Below are 22,274 nucleotides of genomic sequence, written 5' to 3'. Positions count from 1 at the left end.
CTTTTTAATGAAATGACTTAACAAAGGGAATGTCCCTTCTGAGAACTTATAGGTGAGTCCTACTGTTATGAAAGAGGAGATTCCAGAGCAGCCATGAGCAATGCCTAACAAATAACATACTTAAACAGCTGAACCATCCACATGCTCAGAAGGACAGAGTCTAGTCACATATGGGTAGCATAGCAGATTTTTTGTCAATTTTAACTGTGTGTTTTATCTTGGAGATGTGTCAGAAACAATGCACATATACTAAAGCCACTTTACGGCTGTGCAACTCTTCAAACTCTCCCTTTGCGTGCGGGTTTTTCCCATCATCACTTTCCAGCAAGTCACATGTTTCAGAAGCATGACCAAAAGTGCTTCAGCATCTAGCTGATAAAGCACTCAGCTCTTTCTTTGAAGAATTTGAATGTCCAATGAAGGCAGACAGAAATGTGTCAGTCAGCATTCTACGTCACTGGTGTTCAAGTGATACTTTCAAGATATGCCATTCTTATAGCAGTTTTTAACTTTTTGCATCTACACCTCTGAGCAGTGTACATGTTGATTAGAAAACTATCTAGTTAATAAGCAGACATCTATTTAGGCATCTTGGAAACACCCACTGGGCATGCCAATATTCAGTGCTTAAGAACAAATAGTTGCACCTGACTACTGGCTTAGAAGACTACATAAGTTTGAGTCCTTAGAAGAATGAGCCAGAATATATGGTGGTGAATGGAAGGACACCTCCTGATTTCCATGAGTGCTGGTCCTCCATGAAAATCGTCACTGAATTTTTGCATGGCAGCATATGCAGGGTTTAGACTCTGATTTAGTCATAGTGCCGTGGGTATCCTTGAAAACTGGCATTTTTCTGACAGTGCTCACCTGTAGTATAGAGACAGCTTTCCATGGGGACAGCAGTATGCTTTGGATAGTGTAGTGTAATGGGAATCCAGCTACTTGACTTCTATCTCCAGTTTCACTACTTGTTCTTCTGCAAAATCTTTACCATTTCTGAAGGAGTGAAATGGTTTTCTCATTGTTGAATGAGTCTGTGAAGTCTTGTGGATGAAACTGTAAATATGAGCAATCTCGTTGTTATAACAGCAGTGGACTTGTCGGTGTACTTAGATGGCTGAATTCACACCTTTTGTAACTTCACTAGAGACATGAAAATAGATTTTGGCTCATTTTGTCCAGGGAAAGGACAGTGAAAAGGGGGACATAATTAGAATTCAATGTTCTCATTGTACTTAAACCAGGAATATGCTAGAATTATCCAGCTGCAGCACCGTACTGTTCCAAAGATCTGCCAATCACTGTATTACCAGCGCACCGCTGAATAGTACCATTGTGAGGTAGCCGTAGCAAACAACTTGTAATTCATGCCACCCAGGCTAACTGTGTACTGGCAAACCTGCCATTTCACGCAAAGTGGTCATTAGCATCATTGGAGCACTTTGCTGTCTTCCAGTGTGTTGATTAATGCTTAATTTATGATATCTTTGGTTGAAAATCACTCTTGCTGCCAATATGTGCTATCCTATATCTGCCTTATAGCTTTACATAGTGATTTTAAGTGTTTGCTATTATTTTCTCTCACTTCACAACAGATACTTAGGCAGTGTTTTTGTTTTGTTATGCAAATTCTGCAGCTGAGAGAGAGAATGATCTAACACAAAAAAGTGAGGCAGAAATTGCAAATCATCATCAAAAGGAAAATGCCCCTGTTTGTGTGTTAAGAGGTCACTGTAGAATAGTCTGAATGTGTTCTACGTGGTGTGTAACAAACCAAGGACCCAGCTCAGTAAAGTCCAGTCTAAAGAACATCTATGCTTCCAGTGACAGCAGGCTTTTTTTTTGTAAGCCTTTGCTATATATTTTCAGTTACAGCATTGTGACTAAACATGACACATTGTCTTGGGTAGTGAGGGAGCCTGGAAAAACGTCTCATTTGTAACATTGTGGAGGAAGTGGTAGGAAATTAAGTAATTTCTTGTAAAATTATATGATATTATCTATGCTACTTTTGTGTTCCCCCGTTCCTCTGGTTGAGGTTTGTGATATGACCAAATCTGGATCAATGCTGTTGCATAAATAAAGGAGCGTGATATTCCATTCGTCAATAACTATTTATAGTGTATGTTCACAAAATGAAAATTTTGTTCACCCTGCTATACTGTCCACCTGCCTCTTCAGAGTACATAACAGTCCCAAGAGGCTGTTAACACTAAAACTCTTATTTCCTTTAATAATGTTTTTTCTTCTTCCTAGAACATAAGCTTGACTTTGTGGAAAACATTGAAATTTAAATGTATGTCCAACCTGAAGGTTGCTAACTATGAAATCTGTACACATTTGCCAAAAATTCAGTTTCTTAAGACTGATTTGGAACCATTTGGGCTCTACTTCTAGCTTTACTGTTAAGGCATTGTGAAAAGTAATCAGGCATTATTTACTTTTTTGTGCTGTTATTAAAATGGGAATTAATAGCACCCACTTCAAAACAGCATACATAAGGTATATTTTAAAGGACTTACTGGAACACTCAGGTAAAATAACATGCAAGCTTGATTACTGTTCTGTAAGTGGAGAATTATTTCTGCTGTGGGAGTATGTTGTGCAAGTAGACTACTAACAAAGTGATTATTGTTTCTTCTGCTCTAATAGAAGTTCATAGCAAAAGCATGGAGGGAAGAGCAGCATGAATGATACGGCAGACAAAGAAAAGGAGAGAGGTAATTGAGGAAAGGAAATCAGCAGAGATGAAAAGGTGGAATGATTGCATGAGGGGAGAGTAGAAGAAAAGCCTGAGGGAAATAAGGAGAAGAAAGAAATAGAAAGGTCCAGAACAAATTTGGAACAAAAGTCAGCCATTCACACCCGTGAAATCAGGGTTCACTGGGTTCTCATTGACCCTGAAGTTCACTTCATATACATTATCATTTTGGTAAATTTCTCTGCATTGTTGTTGTCTGACTAGTACTGAAGGCATCCCATGTTTGGAATATTATCTGCTGTATGTTCATAAATGCAGATGTGTTAAAATTGAAGCTATGTAAAATGCAAGACTTCATTTTAAAAATACCTTTAAACTCTCCATGGGAGTTCCATTGTTATGGCATGCCTATACCATGTCTGGTGCAATGGGTCACTGGACTTAAAGTGCTACTATTATAACAAGTAATAACAATAGTAAAAAGAAGAGAAGCCCCAACATTTTCCTTCAAATGATGTTTTACCCTTTTCTTACTGCTATAAATTCTAAGGCTCCTAGCCCACCAAAATAACTCAGAAGGCAAACTGAGCCTGAGCTCACAGCCTGCATTCCTGGAGATGGAAAATCTGGTGTCACATGGAGCCTACTTTGGCATCAATTCACAGAGAGAACAAATATTTTGGCATGCCTTGTTGTATAGTATTATCAGCTCTGCCAGATACCCAGGGGAGCAAATGTTCTTTAGGTGGCCCTAGGCTGGTAGACATCATATGTATACTTGACAAAATAATACAGAACAGGTTGTTTGAAACATTATGAGACTCCCATGTCCTGTCTGCTCAGTGCTGTTTGGGGGATGGTCTGACCTGGCATCTTTTCAAAATAGCTCAAATCAATTAATAAGCTTTGTTGAACTTAAACGGGTTCTGGCCAAGATTTGTAGCAAAAGCACCAGAAAGAGAATGTTATCAGGTATGTAGTCACAAACTGTGGTATTAAGGTCCATGTTATTTGAAGCTTTCTGCTTGAGAAAGACTTGTATATGACTGTGTCTGCAGAGTCCATAGCAGGTGAGGTTGAAAATGCACTGTCAGCTTTCTACTGTTCAGAATGGAGGTCTGTGGCTCATGGAAAGTTTTCAAGTCCTCTTCTTTTGGTAGCTGTGCCAGAATTAGGATGTGATGGGCATCGTGATTAGGAGTGAAGAACTTTGTATTGTTCCTGACTACACGAGAAAGAAGAGACCACTGTTGTACTTAGGAATCTGAGATAGGTTAGGGAATGGTACTACTGGTGAGGGTGAGTCAAACTAGAGCAGAATGTATATAGCCTATTCTAGGGCAGCTCATTACACGTTTTGAGATGACAGTTTATGTCGATTACATATGTGCGTGTGGATCCTCATAAAAGGAATGTGGAAGCATAGGTTGGAAAAAACATCTATTTATTAATATAAATAAATCCAGAGTTGGTTGCATTAAAAAGTAACAGATTTCCCAAGAGAATGGACAATGAGTAGCAGATTCAATGAACAATTCCATTTATTATCCTTTGTTCTTCTATTCCACCCCAGCTCCCAAAGTCCTGAGGAGGAGAGACAGCATGCTGTAGTCAGCCTGGAGCTGTGTATGCACTAGCTGCCAGGCAGTGCTTGTGCACACATTATCTGTCTGACTGCTGAAAACAGGGTGTTCAGCTGCTAAGTTCAAATTGGTCTCTCTCAATGCAAGGATGAATAGCATGTTTCTCTCTTCTACCCAGCTGCAAATTCTTGCAGGACCTTTAGAGATTTTTTACGGCTGCTCCTTCTTCAAGACTGGTTCAGACAGGCCTAGATTCAGTGATTGCTTGCCATGAAGGGTAAAGGGGCATAACGACAACATAAAGATGCATATCTTGTTCTTTGATTTGTTCTTACCTAGGTGACAAAAAAACATCATGGTTTGTGGATTTAATGAGCTGGATAATGTTCAACAAAAATAAGGGATCCTCAATGGGAAGGGAAAATGGTTAGAAAAAAATATGAAGAGTATTCCTGAAAGACCCACTGACTGTAAATTTAAGTATTTACCAAGCATGAATCACCATGTATTACTGTTTCATTAGTTAGTGTTGGATGAACATTTATCTTTTTTATCTAAGAGGAAAGATCATTAAGGCGGTCTCTTTTCAAAATGCATTTGGCAAGGTTTTTACTGCTTTGCTAATTCAGTAAATGAGCTTCAAAATTCCTGGCAAATGTTTCATAATAATGTTTGGAATACTGAACCCCATGTTCCTAAATAAGTTGAAGTGGTTCAGGGAGAGTCATGATCTTCCCTGGCATTATTAGGCCTGGCTTTCCCTTGTGTCTCTCTAGTCTGAATTTGAAGACTGAGCTGTTCAGTGGTTCCCAATAACTATTCAGTGAATCCATTATTATGGAATAATGCTGAGCAATAAATCTTACTACTAGCCTTTACCATGTATTTATTAATGTATTAAATGTATTTCTTCCCTGTCCACTCATGTGTAGTCAAAAGGTTTCAAACACTCAACAGTAATGTGTTGGAGTTGAATTTGAGCAGTTTGTGTTCACAGAACTCTGAAAAATGTTGCATCTTACAGAGCAGAAAACATTTCTGATAATATTCAACAAGTTTTTGATTTTCATTTTTGGTGGGTTTTGACTGTTTTGTTTAATTTCTCTTGTATTTGACAGAAAACGAACTGGCAACCCCACCTTTAGATGGCATCATCCTTCCAGGAGTGACAAGACAGAGCATTTTGGATCTGGCACGCAACTGGGTGAGTGTTTTGACCTTTCCAGTAATGGTTTCAAACATCATGTTATAACATCTACAAAAATATGTATTTCTGCTGTTCAGTATCTGGAAGTTCAACTGGTCTAGTCAAATCCATTAACCTAAATGGGAGCTAACAAGCATATTGATTCATAGATTCCTAGCAACTTCATCAGAATACCCAAAACTGTCACAGAGAACAATACTGAGCTCGTTAAAGTAGCTCCATATAGTATTTAATATGAAAGTTCTCATTAAATCCACTAGTACCAACAATATCAAGCAAGGATAGAAACAATTACCATGTGTGACCACAACTATACTTTAGTTATCAACACTGTCTGCCTGTCTCTCCACTTATTTCTCATGGTTCCACCCTTACTCCTAATAGCTAGCATGAAGCCTAAAATTAACCCACAATCTTAGTCATCTATCTGCTTACAGATTCCAATTGTGTAATGTACCCATCCCAAGTACCTATATGGCACTTGAATGGACTAGCTGCCTGTACTGTATTTGATTGTACCTTGGGTAAAAATACCATACAGCCAAAGGTTCATTTAGCCCATCCTCCTGTTTCCTGGTTTTGCTCAGGGTTATGTTCAGGGAGGAATAACAGGAATAAGGTAGGCATGTGTGATACTTTCCCCTTGGTGTTCTCTAAGCTTCCAACTGCCTGTAGTTGAAAAACTTCCTGAAATACAGTTTGCAGTTGAATGTAATGAAGAGAGCTAAGCATAATGAAGAAAGCTAAGCACGTGCTTCATGGGGTACATATGTCACTTGTTGATCTACATTGGACTCTCATGCATCTTTACTCATACTAGTACTACTGTGATCTAGATTAAAACTAGTATAGATATGCACATGCACCTCTCAGACTTGTCTCCTTTACAAGACAGACAGGTATTCCTGGTTGCTAGGGCCTGTCAGTGAGACATCAGAGTCTCTCTCACCTCAGTGCTCATGAATAATTAGGTGTCTTCTACTCTCTCAAAAATCATTCTTATCTTCCTGTCCTCCATTTACTAACCTATCTGAAAACTTGCTTACAGTGTGTCCCTGCCTTTCTCTTGAAATGCTGTCTTTTCCAGAGCTAATCACATTTCTTTGCTCTCTTTTGCACCTCTGTTCCATGTTTAAAAGCTTGCATATAAAGCAAGGGCTAAACTTTAGTTTGGCCTGGTAGGACAATAAAGTCTACATAAAGCCATGACTTGAATGTTACAAAGGTCAGTGTTTACTATTGCTCTTTAAAAGCTTTCCCTCAATCAGTTGCTGTTCATTCTTCAACACTTATAGAAGGTAAACTTTTTTTCCTTTTTAAAGACTGTCCAATGTGAATTGCTTTATGCATACCTGCGGTACAGTTAATTTCTGTAGGTGACAACTGAATGCAGACTGCAGTGTAAAATTTCACCAGGTGTTACAGAAAAGTACTGCATCCAGCTGCCATTACAGGTGGAATTAACAAACGGTATTTTGCTTAGGAATCGTCCAAGAGTGGGATGGAAAGTTCTTGTACAAGGGTCGTTTTTGTACAAACTTCTGCACTCTAGAGACCATAAGTAGTCAGATTCTGTGTCACATAACCCATGACAAATTCTGCTGTATTATTCCCTAATGCAATATTTGACATTGTGTGCCAAATCAAAAGGAAGTGCCACTTAGTCATCAGCATTCTACCTGCCAAATCACTGGCTTCCTTTTTGTTAGTCTATCTTGTGTGATACTACAAGGTTGGAAGAGATCACAAAATCACAGCCAAAACTTAGCTGGTTGCAACTGGGCTAAGTAAAAATAAGAGATAGTTCTATTAGAGATGTTTCAACCATGGAAAACAAACAACAACAAACACCGAAATTTGTTAAACTTTTTACAATTTCCGTTTGATTCTTCTTGTGCAGGGAGAATTTAAAGTGTCTGAGCGATACATCACCATGAGTGACCTGACAGCTGCCTTGGAAGAGAGCAGAGTGAAGGAGATGTTTGGTGCTGGAACAGCCTGTATTGTATGTCCTATCTCCAAAATTTTGTACAAGGGCAAGGTAAGATTTTTTTTTTTTGGCCTCTCCAGAATTTTCTCATAATGAATTTTAGTCAAAAGAAAAACAAAACAATCAAGCAAAACAAAACAAAACCGACAACCAACAACAAAGAAACCCACAAATGAGGTAGAAAAAGAGTGCTGCCTGAGGCTTGTAGAAAGATGAACAGTGTCAGTATGTTATTTGCCAAATGAGTTACCAGTATGTTGTCAGAATAGGGCATTCCCTCTCATCTTTTGTTTGTTTGTTTTCTTAGTTAAAATCACAAAATCTCAGTTCCTGAAAATAAGTGTAATAGTTCCCAGCCTGTTTGGAAATAGAGAAAAATAAATTCTTCAGCCTTCCTGTTATTGAGCATTTTTTCAAAAATATCAGGCTTCTGAGACAGGTGAGAAAGGGAACGATTTCTTCAGGGAACCAAATTTCTGACCCACTGCATTTTTTCTTCCTTAAGTTCATCTCTTTGTCGCCCCTCATGCCAGGGAGCACTGCTCTGATGGAAGAGCTGTGTCAGGAGGATGCCCATCTTCCTCTATCTATTATATGCAATGTTGGAGATTTCTCCTGTACGAGTGGAATTCCACAGGGTAATTCTTCAGCCTATTGGGCTGACTTGATGCTGTTAAATCAGAGCAAAGTTAGTTCACAAGGCTGGAGAATTTCAGCTGAATATATGGGAGTGTTTTGTTGCATCAAATATGAGAAGTACAGTAAAAGTATGTAAAGTGATAATTCTTGAATTAGTAAAATGGAAAAAATGTATTGATATTATCATGTGGTAAGATAATATGAGAGACATCCAGGTGCAGAGTATTGATAAGTAGTGTGGATTACTGTATGTAGCAGTTCTGCCTTTGCCTGTACAATTAACTGTCTGTTTTGGATGGATCTTTTGGAAGGCTTAGATTGGCCTTTGTTCAAAAACAGCATGACAGTACAACTAATTTAACTTTTCACTGGCTGAGCAAGCTCTCCTATAAAAACATTACAACAAACCTTACCTACTTTTAAGGAGGACTAGGAAGCTTGATAAATACTTATTCAAATCCTTGTTGACCCAAAGGGATTTATATTTATATAAAGCTATTATTATATGTTATTTTCTCTCTCTTCTCTCTCCGTCTTATCTCCCTTCCATCTTCTCCACTTTCCCACCCCAACATTCTTTACTCATTGTTAGCATTTGCACGTTCCAACTATGGAGAATGGACCTCAGTTAACAACCCGATTCCTGAATAAGCTAAGTGATATCCAGGTAAGATGTTTGCTCTTCTTTAACCACATAAAATAATAAAAGGTGACAATATGAAAACATTGGAAACAAGTATTTTTAATAATGGTGCTATAGGCATAGTATTATGTCTTAGTTTGCTGTGGTTAATCTATCCTTATTTTCTCAAGATGAAAAAAAGTTGTATGGATGGAGAGTGGTATATTTTTTCCCTTGATCTTCCAAACTGGATATTGTTGCAAGATATTACTGTTACCCGTAAAAATCCAGTACAGTTGTTACAAGCTTCCCTTTGAAGGGAAAAAATAGATGAAGCATCTTAATAACCACAATCATGGATGAGTATGGGCTAATCAATAAAGAGATATGCAAAGTAGTAAGCACTAGGTACAGCAAGCTGATCATTTCTGTTTCTCAGTACTTTCCAATCACAAGGCCACCTCTTGTTCCTAAAACAGTTTCTTCCTCTGTGATTTGCTAAATATCACATTCTGTATGGAATCTGTGCTTGTCTTGCATGTCTGGGCATGGAAATCAATATTGTTTCTTTTACCATAAATGAGCAGAACATGATGACCCTCCTTATTTTATTTGACTGTTTTCTTTTCCTTTTTTTTACGGTACTTAATGTGGGGGATTTGGGGATAGGAGTAGGTATTGGTAAGTTGCTAGGCCCTTTATTTTAGATTTGATAATAGTAGCTGTTTGCCAGTGTTGTCATAATTTTTCATCTGATAGTTACTGCTCTGCATTCTTAGCTTTTGGCTCAAGGAGGTTCTTAGACTTGCTACTAAAATTTTTATACTTCCTGCCAGTGAACACTGAGTTCTGTTGCAGTACCCAGCAACTGTATGGATCCCTTAAAATAATCAGAACTTCTTAAGACAGATTCCTAAAACTGAATTTTCTGTTTTACAGGCCTTTTACTCGTGTGTAGAAATAATCTGACACAGGGTTCTTTTGGTGTTCTTCTTTAGTCTTGCTTCTCTACATATTTTTAAAGTTCACAGGTACTGGTCTCCAACATAGCCACATTTTTTTTAACTTTCAAATATTTTCTAAGACTGGTAGCTCAAATATTGCAGCAAAACCACTTGACCTGTTTTTCACTAGAAGGATGACAAGATCAATGTCTTTTCTTCCTTAGAATAATATTGAGCATTGCTGGCTCAATAAAGAAGTCCTGATATTGTGTTACTTTTGTGTTGGTGGCTGAGTTAACTTTCATGGAAGGCAAAAAGATGCTCTTCCTGCCACATTTCTGTTGTTTCAGCTCTGCCAACTATAATGGCTTGTGATCTGTATCTTTCTCTTTAAAGACTAGGACTGACAGCTAGGAAGAAGCATAGGCATCTTTGGTTCTAAATTTTATTATTTGTTGAGGGGAGGGAGAGGTTTAGTACTCTGTGTTCCTAGGTCAATTATATATATTATTTTTATCATCTCAGTACATAACAAAGGCTACACCATAGACTTTCCCTAGAATCCTACATACCACAGTTCCATTTCATCTTTCTCATCCCTAAGTGCCTAATAGACCACATCACTGTTGGTGTCCATCAGTTTCTTCTTCTTCTTGCCATCTTTCTGGTTTTATGTCAGGGACAGGCTATGGACTGTATAATTTTATTGATATACTTTTTATTGTGATGTACAACATCTGCTCTGTTAGTATGTCAAGGATCTTTAACATCTACTATCATTTGTGTAATTCTTGTGTTATCTTCTGATGCCTACGTCATGCTTTTGAAAGCTAAGTTAGGGCCTTCAACAATGTATGGTCAGTTTGAGTCTCCACAGATCACTTCTAACTGCAGTCATGGAACAGCTCGGCATCAGAAAGAGTTCAGGCCAGTTCTAGAACCTTCTTTTTGAACGTTGTCTGTGAGGAGTTAGGTACTGCTTTAGCCGTTTGTATTACAAGATAAGCAAGTCCATTCGGTAGAAGAACGGATTGTGAAATCCAGAGTTGTTTCAGAAGACTACAGTGGAATATGGGTCTTCCTCCCCTGGCCAGTAGATACTGAGTCAAGACAAATCAAGATAAATTTATCCAGCTTGTTCCCTGAGGTTACCTTCCTTCCCTGCTACCCCTCTTATCCTTGCCCATCCTCAGCTTTCCCTTTTCCCTCAAGGCTCAGGAGGAGGCTGAAAAAGTATGCATTGCTTCTAACTTTTATCTTCGTTGGACCTTTATACATTACAACTATGCATACAGAGTTGAATGTACTTAGCATGTGTTCGTTAGTTGCAGGCCAACAGTAAATCCATCACTCCTGGAATCTGCTGGATTGTTACATACACACAAACTTCTGTGTTTTCTTCCTTCTTTAAAAAAGCCAGGGGAGTTTGAATGCTTTATCATTAGAAACATGGTTTTAAAGAGACTCAAGGCTGCCTTCTCTTTAAGAGTCACTCAGCATTTATTGGTTATGTTTCTGCACGTTCCTACGTGTGGAAGTATGAGCTTACATCCAAGTGGACAACAGAGTGTCATAGAGAAAATGATGCTGTAACAACAAAATTGAATAAATAACATTCATGAATGTCAAGACATTTTTCAGGCTCTTTCACAGAGATCTTATATATATTCTACCAGAAGGGAAAAAGAAGAAAAGATCTCTTTGCAGCACCACTGGACTAGCGTTATGATCATTTGAGCAGTCTGAGACTTACTCCAACGAATGTGCAGGTTCTGAAGAATAAAATGCAATGGAAATTACAGACAGACATAGCTTCAGTCTCTGTGCCATTGTGTTGCCTGAATTAAGGCAATGTATCCATTTCATGCTGGACAATGGACATTTGTGAGACAGTGATAGCTGTCAGTACCAACAGTGTCCTGGGTTTGAACCTATGACCTAGAGGTGCAGGGATCCATGTCCAATATCATTATACTGACTCCTTTGAGTACAAAACATCCTTGTTTAATGTTTTCAGATTATCTTGATTATTGTGTTTTCAAGTCTGTTTTCATGCTGCTCATTGTTCTTTTGCAAGTCTTGTGTGTTCAACAGGATTTCTCTGGATTTGAACAGCTGTTCAGTGGGAACTAGAGCTAGAGTGACAAATTAGAAACTCATGGGCAGAACTGATTTAATTTCTCACACCAATTGAGAGAGACAGTAGTAGTACTGCAATATACATTTCCCTTCCTGTCACTGAGTGGAAATCATGATTACTTAAGGCCAATAAAGATTTTAGATAAATAATTTACAATGTATATAGTAATGGTGTACTTATGAATGGATTAGTCATAGAAGACTGTCTTCTGTAATTTCTTGAGTTAGGAGATACAGACATCAGATTCTTTTGTTTGGAAACATACTCACTGAAATACCAGTCAAATATTTTTGTGGTTTTGCATTCCATACTTCGAGAATAAACAAGCTTTTGCTGTACTCTTTAAAGTGTAGATCAGGATGCAACTTGGAATAGGTGAATAGAAAGTAAAATGTATTGTTTATACTGCATGAGATAAAATACATTTAAACACTGAAGTCAAAGACAGCAGTGAACAGAGATTTAGTCAAAAAGCACATATTTCTCAAAGTCACACAATTTATATGGGTAGACCAGTGGAAGACAGCTAGGGAAGGATAATGGATGTGTTCGTTTTTACAGAGCAGGACCTGTGGGAGAAAAAGAAGGATGGGATTGCCTAGCCTAAGGTCACAAGGTTCTCGACAGTCAGAAAAGGAGACTGAATCTGCTTTTATTTCCAAAATGAAAACATCTTGACTGTGGTCAGAATCTTCATTCTCTCTTTAATTCTGGAAGTAGGTTTGAACCATAGTCAAATGGCAACTCAGACCAGACCTTGCAATTTCTGAAATCAGCATCAGAGCATTATGATACTACCTAGAGCCATCAAGACTTCCAAGTAATCTCCTGTCTTTTCCCTGCTTTCTGATTTGTGAGTGGTGGGGGAGTCGTCTTTTCTCTGAGAAACAGTGATGTGAAGGTCAAGACTTTTTTTTTTCTCCTCCATTTCCCCCATCCACAACAAAATTGCCTCACATCAGGGTAATTCAGTACTTTGTGGTTAAACTAATGATACATCTGTTTTTTCTTGGTTACAGTTCACAAGGCAACCACACTGACATCTGGGAATGTAAATTGGAGATCCTTTCAATGAGTAATTTTTTCCAAGGTCCTGTGCAGCACCATAGCACTGTTTAGTCAGCTACATTACAAACTGCAGAACAGACACACCAAAATTAATAATGAAAAGAAAAAGTAGATATACACGCAGAGCTCATTTAGAGGCTTTACTTACTGGAGTAAAGAGTAAAATGCAAGCAAACTGAATGTTATTTCCTTGTGCATCTAGAATTGTGTTCTTCTGGCGTATCCTTATCTGGAGATACTCTCTCTTCCCTGTGTTAGTGTGTCTTTATCTCATTTCCTGCTGATAGAGAAGTTGGATTTGGAGGAACTTTCTTTTACCCTCTCTTGGAGAGAATAGCAAGTGACCTTTTCAGCATATATAAAGCCTCCAAAAACAGTACTTTACTCCTTGCTAAAAAGTGTTTTCAAGCTCACTGAATATGGTACTGTAAGGGGAAGGGCTCTCAAGCTACATCCGCCACTAGTCTGTCCACCTCTGCTTTACTTACATACGTGAACCATATGTGCATTTTTACAGCTCTCTGGAGTGTTGTTTACAGGCCTGGTGACAAAGAGCATTAGAACACAGAGCCAATTTAGCAACCAAAAGTGCTGCCTTGGGACTGTGTGCTCCCCTGGAAGGGAAAACAGATCCATGTAGTAGGTCACTTTCATTTCTGCCTGGTGATCCTACTGGTTCATGTATGGGAAGACACCTTGTTTTATTTGGGTTGCAATTCTCTCTAACTGCATTCTGTGGTATTTGTGATTGGTTTTATTTCACGTTCAGTCAGAATGTTGTAATAAAATGACACCTTGAAAATAGAAAGAAAAAAAACGTGTGTGTTTACTGGAGCTCGAGCAGGGGCATACTTAGGAATAAGCTAGTGATCTGACCTCAGGGAATAATAATATCAAATTGATGGAAAGCTTTAGCGAGGCAGGACTATTCTGTATCATCTCTAACTGAGGATCAGAATCACCCCTTTACAGTTTACTTGTTGAAGGACGTATAAATCTGCAAGCTACTTTTAGGCTTTGCTCAAATCAAAGACAGAAGGCATATAAGAAATAATGTAAGCTACTATCAAGGTGCTGGATATGAATCCTTCTGAGGATAGATCTAAGAAGTTGTTATCATCATTACTGTGCACTTTTAACTTTTATTCTTAAACTCTATTTTTGCTTTCTTTCAGTATGGAAGAGAAGACAGCGATTGGGCTGTGCTGGTGTCGTGAAGGTGAAAGAATTCAGACCCTCCAGACAGAACAACCACAAATAATGACAACTTCTGTAGCTGCCTGTGCGTAGCATAGTTTCTTTATCAATTTACTTCCCAGGATGATTGTTTCCACAATCCAGCAAATGTGAACACAATCATTTTGTTTTCTACTGTAAGCCTGTTAGTAGAAGCCTGTCTTCTTGGTAGAGGTGCTAAATGTTAGGAATAGAACTTTCCTAATGGTTTCTTAGTGCCTCCTTGTGTCTTATGTACAGTCTAAAAATTTGTAAAATGCTCTTCAACTGCTCTTCAGTTTGTTTTGTTTGTTTTAACTGCCATCACCAGCAGAGCAAGTTGTGTAACACAGACATTGCCTGTTAGTTGACCGCAGGGTTCTATTGACATTATTCTGCCTTTTGTTCTGTGTTCAAGAAACAGTTAAGTTTAGCCATATGCTCTTTTCTTTTGTAACCCACTTGTATGGGAGATTTCTGAGTTTGCATAGTCCCACGGATTCCTTCATCTGTATTCTTTCAAATAACAGCTCAGTCCTTTAGGCCCACACACTCAGAGTGGATCTAACATGCAAAATGCTCCCTGATAGACTGCTGCCTTTCCCTCCATGTGGGGATAAGCAGTGGCTGCCTGGGCAGGGCATACCTCACTAACAGCTGAATACATCCTCGTGTACATGATGTTCAGGACTGAGCTAGACCATGCTGAAACAAGAATCACTCATTGTCTGGCCTAACAGAGAGCTGCTGATGCAGTGTCACCTTCTGGTGAATGTCTAGAAAATAATGTTAAACAAAACAGTAGCTGTAAAAGTTGAACCGCTCTTCATTTGTACAAAGTGAAAGCAACCAAGCCTTTGGAATGAGGATGAATTAAAAGGAATTTTCTTCAACATCTAGTCACATGATTTAGATCAGGAAAATATTTTCTCATCCTTCACTTCTCACTGTGAAACGTATCCAGCCTCCGTTAATACATGTGCATCTTAACTGGGTCTTCCTGTTTAAGGAGCAAGCTATGTTGTCAGCAGAAAATACCTAGCCCAAGACAGAAAGAGATTTAATGCAAACCCTGGTTTTGTTCTGATGTTCATATTCCGCTATTCTCTTACATGCTGTCTTGATATTATCTGGAAACATTATAAAGTATATATCCCATAGTTAGAGAAATAACATCTGTTCACTAAGAAATATCCTGTAATATTTATTAGCTTTGTCTTTTTGCGCAATGATTTGTCAAATGGCTTTAAGATATCTCTAGCCAAAGAGGATGATCATATTCTGTATCAATGTTCCGAAGTGCTACTTCAGTATAAAACTGGTGGATCTTTATTGACACTAATGGAGTTCAGTAAGAAGAAACATTTATTTCCATAGTGTGCAGTAGAGATGCCGCCAGTATTAAGGGAAATATTTAGCACTTTATTGTATGGCGTTTTTTATTTTTATTTTTATTTTTTTTTAAGATGACGACCCAACAACATCTCTCCCATGCTTTATAAGATTTTTGTAGTTACTGGCATCTGTTAACATAGTTCAAAAAGGCAAAGTAGAATTTCTAATAGACCATCCATGCCTTATACAACTGCTGAAAAGTAGCATTATGGCTTTCCTGTTCATTTTTGGTCATATTTTAAAGACATACCCCCCTACTTAGCCATCTTTTTTTTGCTCCCTCAAATCATGACTTTTACTGTCTTTCACTGTGGTCCAATCTGATCTTTTAATGAAGAACAGTTGAAGGTTTTCTCTGACAATGTAACTATTGTTAAAACATTAGACAGTTTTGTCTTTAGAATACAACTGCAAGCACAAAAATTTGTTTCTCTTACAGTAGCAATAGTACTGTGTGTCTGCTTTTCCAACCATTTGAACTGGTATAGTGTGCTTGTCTTTGTTCAGTATCTTACTATATGTTATAAGCTGCTGGTAGTCTTTCATTTTTCTTTAAGAAGGTGGGTAGAAAAATTAACAAGAGGAATATGTCAAGATGCAATGTGGGGTAGAGAGTTTTATCCGATGAGGCATGTATCATAACTAAAGAGTGCCTTTAACTAAAATGTGGCATGTAGCTTTGTAAAAGTCATGTAATGAGCAACCACATATGGCTTCCTGTTACTGAACTGTATAAATTTGTCCCCTTATGTTCATCTTAGATTTAGCAGCTAAAGGAAAAGTGGAAGTATCTGAATTCAGATATATGGAAAAGTGGTTGAACGATCCATTAGCATCTCAGAATCTTGATAGAGTTGATGGGTATCTCGTATCAAAAATCCCCATGATGGCATGAGAATACCAGCATTAATCTATTCACTAGCTGAAATGAATAAGGACCAGTTTGAATAATTATTTTACTGTGGTTTAGAAGCTGAAAGTTGTGTAAAACTCTTCTTAAATTGGATGCAAGTAATTTAATGTGAGGAAATCAAGTAGTTTCATTTATTGTGGTTTGCACTGTTGCCTATACCAAACAGAGAAACACCTCTCCTTCTATTGTACATATTCAGTTGATGGAGACTTCAAAATTAAAAGGGTTGAAGCTGGAATGACCCACAGAAATGCATAAAGTTTTCTAGCAGAGAAGAATGAAAATGTAGTGTGTGTATGGTCAACTGTTGTCTTTAACGTCTTGGTTACATGTTTTACTCTAGCTGTGGCTGTTTCTCACGTGAAACTCAACATTGTGGTTGTTTGTAAATCCAGGTAGATAGATTCTAGATTTTAAAATTTAAAACCTAAATAAAGGGAGCTATTTGGTCAGCATCATACAGGAAATTCTTCTGATCTTGCATGATGTCCTACCCTGTATTCCACTGCTGTTTTTTATCCTGTTAACCAAAGGAAAGAAATAATATGGGTAAATAATTGTGTTTGGTATTGTGTTCTCCTTTTTTTTTTTTTTTGCCTGTAAAATTTCTTTGAGGGAACTGTGGTATTCCCTGAGCTACTAATAGATTGTAAAAGAACATCTGCCATCTCTTTTCCATGTGCCCTATTTGTTTAATTGCAACAGATTTACATAGAAAGAGTATGGTACATCATAACTAGGCAATTATCCATTCTTCATTACTTAGTTATGGTTCTGTTGATTGATCATTTAAGACATAAGATAGTCTAACATTAGGAGAATTGAGACTGTTCAAAAAAGATCAACAAATTAATATTGTTGTGTGATATTTGCATAATTGTCTGCAATTATTTAATGTCTAATTGGGTTGATCAAATGAGATTCAGACTTTCACATGTTTGTGCTTTACAAACACTGGTACTTTAAAATGATAATGATGAACTCTAATTTTTGTATGTTCTTTCTTCTCCCTTTCATTCTTTTGATTATTATTTTCAGTATTGAGCATGTCCTTAATTTTCAGTTTGGTGAGTATGATTCAAGTTTCAGGAAAGAAGTCCGTCAAATGAGTGATCGTTTCATGAAATTGGTATTTCATACAGACTGTTCTGATGCCAAGAGTTGTGGCATCAGCAACTGGTGTTACTTAAATAGATTCTTAACTGTAATGAGGGCAAATTCACTGAGGATTTATAGTGACAAACTTGAGTAAGAATGCTAATAAAGGTCTCTGCTTAGAGTAGATAATCTTTTCAGTCTGTAGCAGAGCAAAGCAAATGTGATTTTTCTGGGATGTAGAAAGGAAATCTGACAAGACAAAAGCCAAGGTAGTGAGAGATCTCTGCCCCAGCCTTTACTTACACCTGTTCAGCTCTCTCAAGCCAAAAAGCAATTGTCTTCCACTCTTCTTTCTAGGTAAACTCTTGTTTAGCTTACCTTGTTTACTTGTTTAGCTCTTGTTGAGCTTACCTCATTCAACAGAGAGATTATTGGTATTCTCCTGCACACTTACTATATTCTTATTTTTCCTCAGGAATGAACAACATTAGTTTGGAAAAATTTGGATATTTGAAAGAGTGATTTGTAATGTGAGTTTTTTGAAATGTCTGTGTACTACATGGGCTTTGATGGAGGTAGACAGAAAAACAGCTGGGAATGGTTCCATAGCCACCTGTTTAGAGGGGAAACCCTCTTGAAGTCAGTGGCCTCTCCAAAACAATCTACCTAATCTCAGCAGATTGCTTAGTGTGATCTGTCTGTTGATAGTGCCTTGCTACAAAGTAGAATACAAATATGATAGCTCAGCCTGTTAGACTATGGCACATTTTTTTCTCTGCATGGGATACACCCTTCCAATGGTAAATTTTAACATCCTAGTGGCAGGCTTGTATACTGAGAGGTGGGAAGGTGTAAACAATGGCCGAGCATGGCCTGCGGTAGGCCATTCTTTTGTATTTCTCTCCCTGCAAACAGATTTGCAAACACTTTACCTCTGCCTCTCCTGTCATGGTGTCCTTTCGTCTCAAAACTAAAAGTGGCCCTTTAAGCAAATTTTGCATTGATTTTGCTTTCAGCAGTAGTGATAGTTTATTAAAAAAAAAAAAGTTTTCTTCATCTTGCAGGTGTTCAGGGATCAGAATTGCATTTTTCTACCTGAGCATGTAATGCCTGAACAGACTGACCCTGGACAAGTATTCTAATCTGTTTTTAAGTGCAGAGTAGTAGCAGTACCAATCCTACTGCTTTTGACTCTAATCCAAAGTCTTGGGAAAAAAAAAAAAAAGCTTCTTTTATTACAGATCAAATAAGCTTTCCAGAAAGCTTTTTAAGCAGCAGACAAAAATACCTAGTACAGTACAATACTTCCACTCTGAAGCAATCCTTGAAATTATCTTGATTATGCAGAAGTAAAAGGTTATCTGACTGAGAAATATATTTGTTTTGCTATGTGAACCCACAAACAAGTAAAATACGTAGTTCAGAATATATAGCAGCATGCAGAAATTTCATGAAAAGAAAGTTCACCTCCTCCTCTCAAACAGTGATATCTTCTTTAAAAGTGATGACTGGAGGAAGCATTGTACCTCTCAATGTAGAATCATTATACTGCAGCTATTCTAGAGGTACACCTTGCCACATAGCACTGAGACAGACCTCTGAATGAATCTTGGCTATAAGTTTTCTGAATTGCAGTCTTCAGATTTTGGAAGTGTCAGAGCTGTGTTTTACTGTGTTTTGTCACTATCCTAAAGATTTGGAATAAAAATAATAATCTCTTTGCATAATAGCAAAAGAGATTACAGATATTGTATTGGTGGAAAACCATGCAGTTGCACTCCTGCCTATTCCTTGCTTTAAGCCCAATGGTTAGTGGGAATTTCAGGATATTTTCCATGACCACGCAAAATCTGAGTGCTGTCTGTAGCACAACTGGTGAATATAAACAACTAGTTCCATAAACAAAACTTAACTTCTTCCTTACTCTCAATGATAAAGTACATTGGGACCTAGCATGTGTGCAATACTGAATTAGAATAGTCAAGCTTTAGATATTAAATGAAATTTTGGAATTAGTAGCTCAGATGGAAATAAATATTACTGATTGCACCAGCAAGGTTTACCACACCCAACTTTTCTAAAAATGCTGGTGTTTAAACTCATTAGTATTAATAGCATGGCTAGACACTTGTGCCTGTCTTTGAACATGAATTTACACTGAGCTTGCTTATCATAAAACTTATTGTCTTAATTTACCACAGTTCTGAATTCTCACTCCATGATTTAAAAAATAGAATATTAAATTTAATGTGCACGGGAGGATCTTAGGGAGGAATAAAGAAGTTGATAAAGCATTTTGAAAGTCTTTAAAATATCTGGTGAATGTAGTTAAGGTAGAAAAAGAGAAGACAACTTTGTGGAGAAAAATAGCTATAGCATACCAAATGATTTTCTAATGCTTTGGAGTCCATCATATTACGTTTCATCCTCCTGTCCAGGATCATTTTTGTTATTGACCAAAGAGGCATGCAGGGAAAAGTAGGTCAAATATGCTTAGTGCTTTTTTTATTATTTTTATTTTTTTTTTGAACCAAGCAGGGGTTAGGAAAGTTTCTAAGAGCTGGTTCTCTTGATATTGCTAACTCTTTAGGACTTGATTTTCTCATGCTTTTAGCAGTCATTTAAGTGTGAGATGGAAGAGCTCAGAAGTTATCTTAGGCAGTACTATCATGCAGGAATAGATTGATTTTCACTTTATAATCACGTTCTTCAAGATATGAACATGGTGTCTTTTAAATTTTGCATCTTTTTATAAAAACAATGCCTATCATTTTAGAACTTGATACAGTGTCATTGAGCAGTTATCTTAAACTATCACGTCCTGGTAGATTAAGAGAAGAATGCAAGCATTCTTATTCCTTATGTAATCACCTTCCTGTATACCAAATCCCCTCTTTATTACGATTTGGTCTCTGCTAGAATTGTGACCTCTTCAGGTGAAATAACACGTATTTTCTCTACTGTGTCCTTCAAGTGCACCCTGGGCTTTTGATAAGTACTAAGAGCTGGCAGCAAATATCAGAGCAAAAAGCAAAGTGAAAAGACTTCTGTCTCAAGAACAGGTATGCTAGGAATGAGAGTAAAATTGCCCATCTCCTTACTTCAGTCAAGACGAGTTCAGAAGATTATTAACATTCTTACTCAGTCCAAAATAGTGACAACCCAGGTATACCAAATGTCTAGTAGCATGGTAGATTGCTATTTATGAATGCTCCTATTTGATTGCTTAAATGCCTACACCTGTGCCTACGTTCTTCATAGTTTTAGCCCTAGTAGCTGAGTTAAAACCTGCAACACATTTATATACGTCATGAAAATGTAAAATAATAGATAAAAGCAAATAGTAGTGATCCAGACCATCTAAAATTGAGAAACTTTTCTACATATCAGTGGCCTATTTTGTTCCCATAAATTCTATTCATTTTCTGATGTCCCAGTAGCTGACCAGAACTACAAGTAGGAGACCAATATATCATTAATTCTACCCAATAGTCAAGAATGTTGACAAAGAGTGAATCTATTCCCTCCATCTCCTGGGAAAATGGTTTGGAATCTAACCTGGCCACTACAGTAAAGATTGACAGAAGATTCTTTGCCATGATGGAGACAAGTAGGAGTTTTATCTAAAGCTATTTGCAAACAATTTCTGTCAGACCAGTAAATTTGGAAAGACAGATATCCCAATCTACCTGACCTTCAAGGCATTTAGAAGGCTGCAGTAGTAGTTCTTGGAATTGTAGCAGTGGGAAATCAGCAGCTTAAGAGTGAGAAGTAAACACCTCTGAAGGGTCTCCGTTGTCTTAAATGTTAAAGTTAACAGGGTATTTTACAGGGATCTGAGCATATAAAAACAGTAAAGGACAGATGTGTGAAAAAAAATACTGGATCAACTAAAGGAAACTCTACCTCATTCTTCTTTAAAGGTTTTGTAGAAGCACAATTAAACGCTCCTAATGGCATTGTTACGTACAGACCATCTGGCATGAAAGAAACACTTTATATTTGTATGTCTATAAATCCTGTAATAACTGTATTTTGCTGGCAGTAGAAACAGTCTATACTATTTGCAGTTTTCCTCATCAAATCTGTAATTATGCAATGTTTCTGTTTCCAATAAAGGAATTTAATGGGTACCTGTTTTTGGCATGTTATGAAATTGTCACTGTCGAGTACAGCTAACTAAGCATAATTATCCCATAGATGGGAGCTGTTATGAAATATTTTCTTGAAGATTGGCTTGAAAGAAAGAAGAACTACTGAACGAAGTGTGGCATTTAAGAACAGCTGAATACGATGCAAGTGGTGAGAGATAAGCTACATCTTTGGTCAAACTGCAGAGCCTATATTCTGCCTTCTGGCTTCCACCGAAGTCCACGGGTATGGCACTCATAACAAAGGGAAGATGGAGGCCTTACCGACGGCAGGCGTGCATCTGCCCTGCCAAGCCTGGAGGTTGAGATGGTTGTTTCACTACAGTAAAATGCTGGGCAAATCAAGCAGCAAAACTACCTGCCCGCTAGCCATGTTGTCATGAAACAGCTTATAACATGTCAGGACCACGTAGCAGTGATTGAACACAGCCCCCAGTTCTAAGGGGTTTGGGGTGATGAACTCAAGGGAGAGAAGCCAGAAAACAACGTTATACTCTGTGCACTTACTTCACAGGGCACTTTTGAGTAGTCATTACTCTAAAGCATGTCAACCAGTGGGAAGCCCTTTGAAGATGGAAAGCACTGGAAAGTGAGTGTCATTAAAA

The 22,274-nt window shown here is 37.7% G+C and overlaps 1 protein-coding gene across 3 annotated transcripts in view; it reads left to right on the top strand.

The window, feature by feature from the left end:
• Positions 1-21,651, top strand: part of BCAT1 (branched chain amino acid transaminase 1) — a 67,476-nt gene extending 45,825 nt beyond the window's left edge. For all 3 annotated transcript variants that reach the window (XM_080569418.1, XM_080569420.1, XM_080569419.1), the window contains 4 exons: positions 5,406-5,491; positions 7,395-7,535; positions 8,716-8,790; positions 14,073-21,651. In XM_080569418.1, the coding sequence (XP_080425544.1) occupies positions 5,406-5,491; positions 7,395-7,535; positions 8,716-8,790; positions 14,073-14,114 (344 nt within the window). In that variant the 3' untranslated portion in view covers positions 14,115-21,651. The remainder of the gene's footprint in view (positions 1-5,405; positions 5,492-7,394; positions 7,536-8,715; positions 8,791-14,072) is intronic.
• Positions 21,652-22,274: the final 623 nt, after the last annotated feature.

Source organism: Anser brachyrhynchus (assembly GCF_964034855.1).
Source record: "Anser brachyrhynchus genome assembly, chromosome: 1".
In the NCBI taxonomy this organism is placed as follows: Eukaryota; Metazoa; Chordata; class Aves; order Anseriformes; family Anatidae; genus Anser; species Anser brachyrhynchus.
Note: the sequence above shows the minus strand (reverse complement) of the source record. Positions and strands in the feature narration are given on the sequence as shown.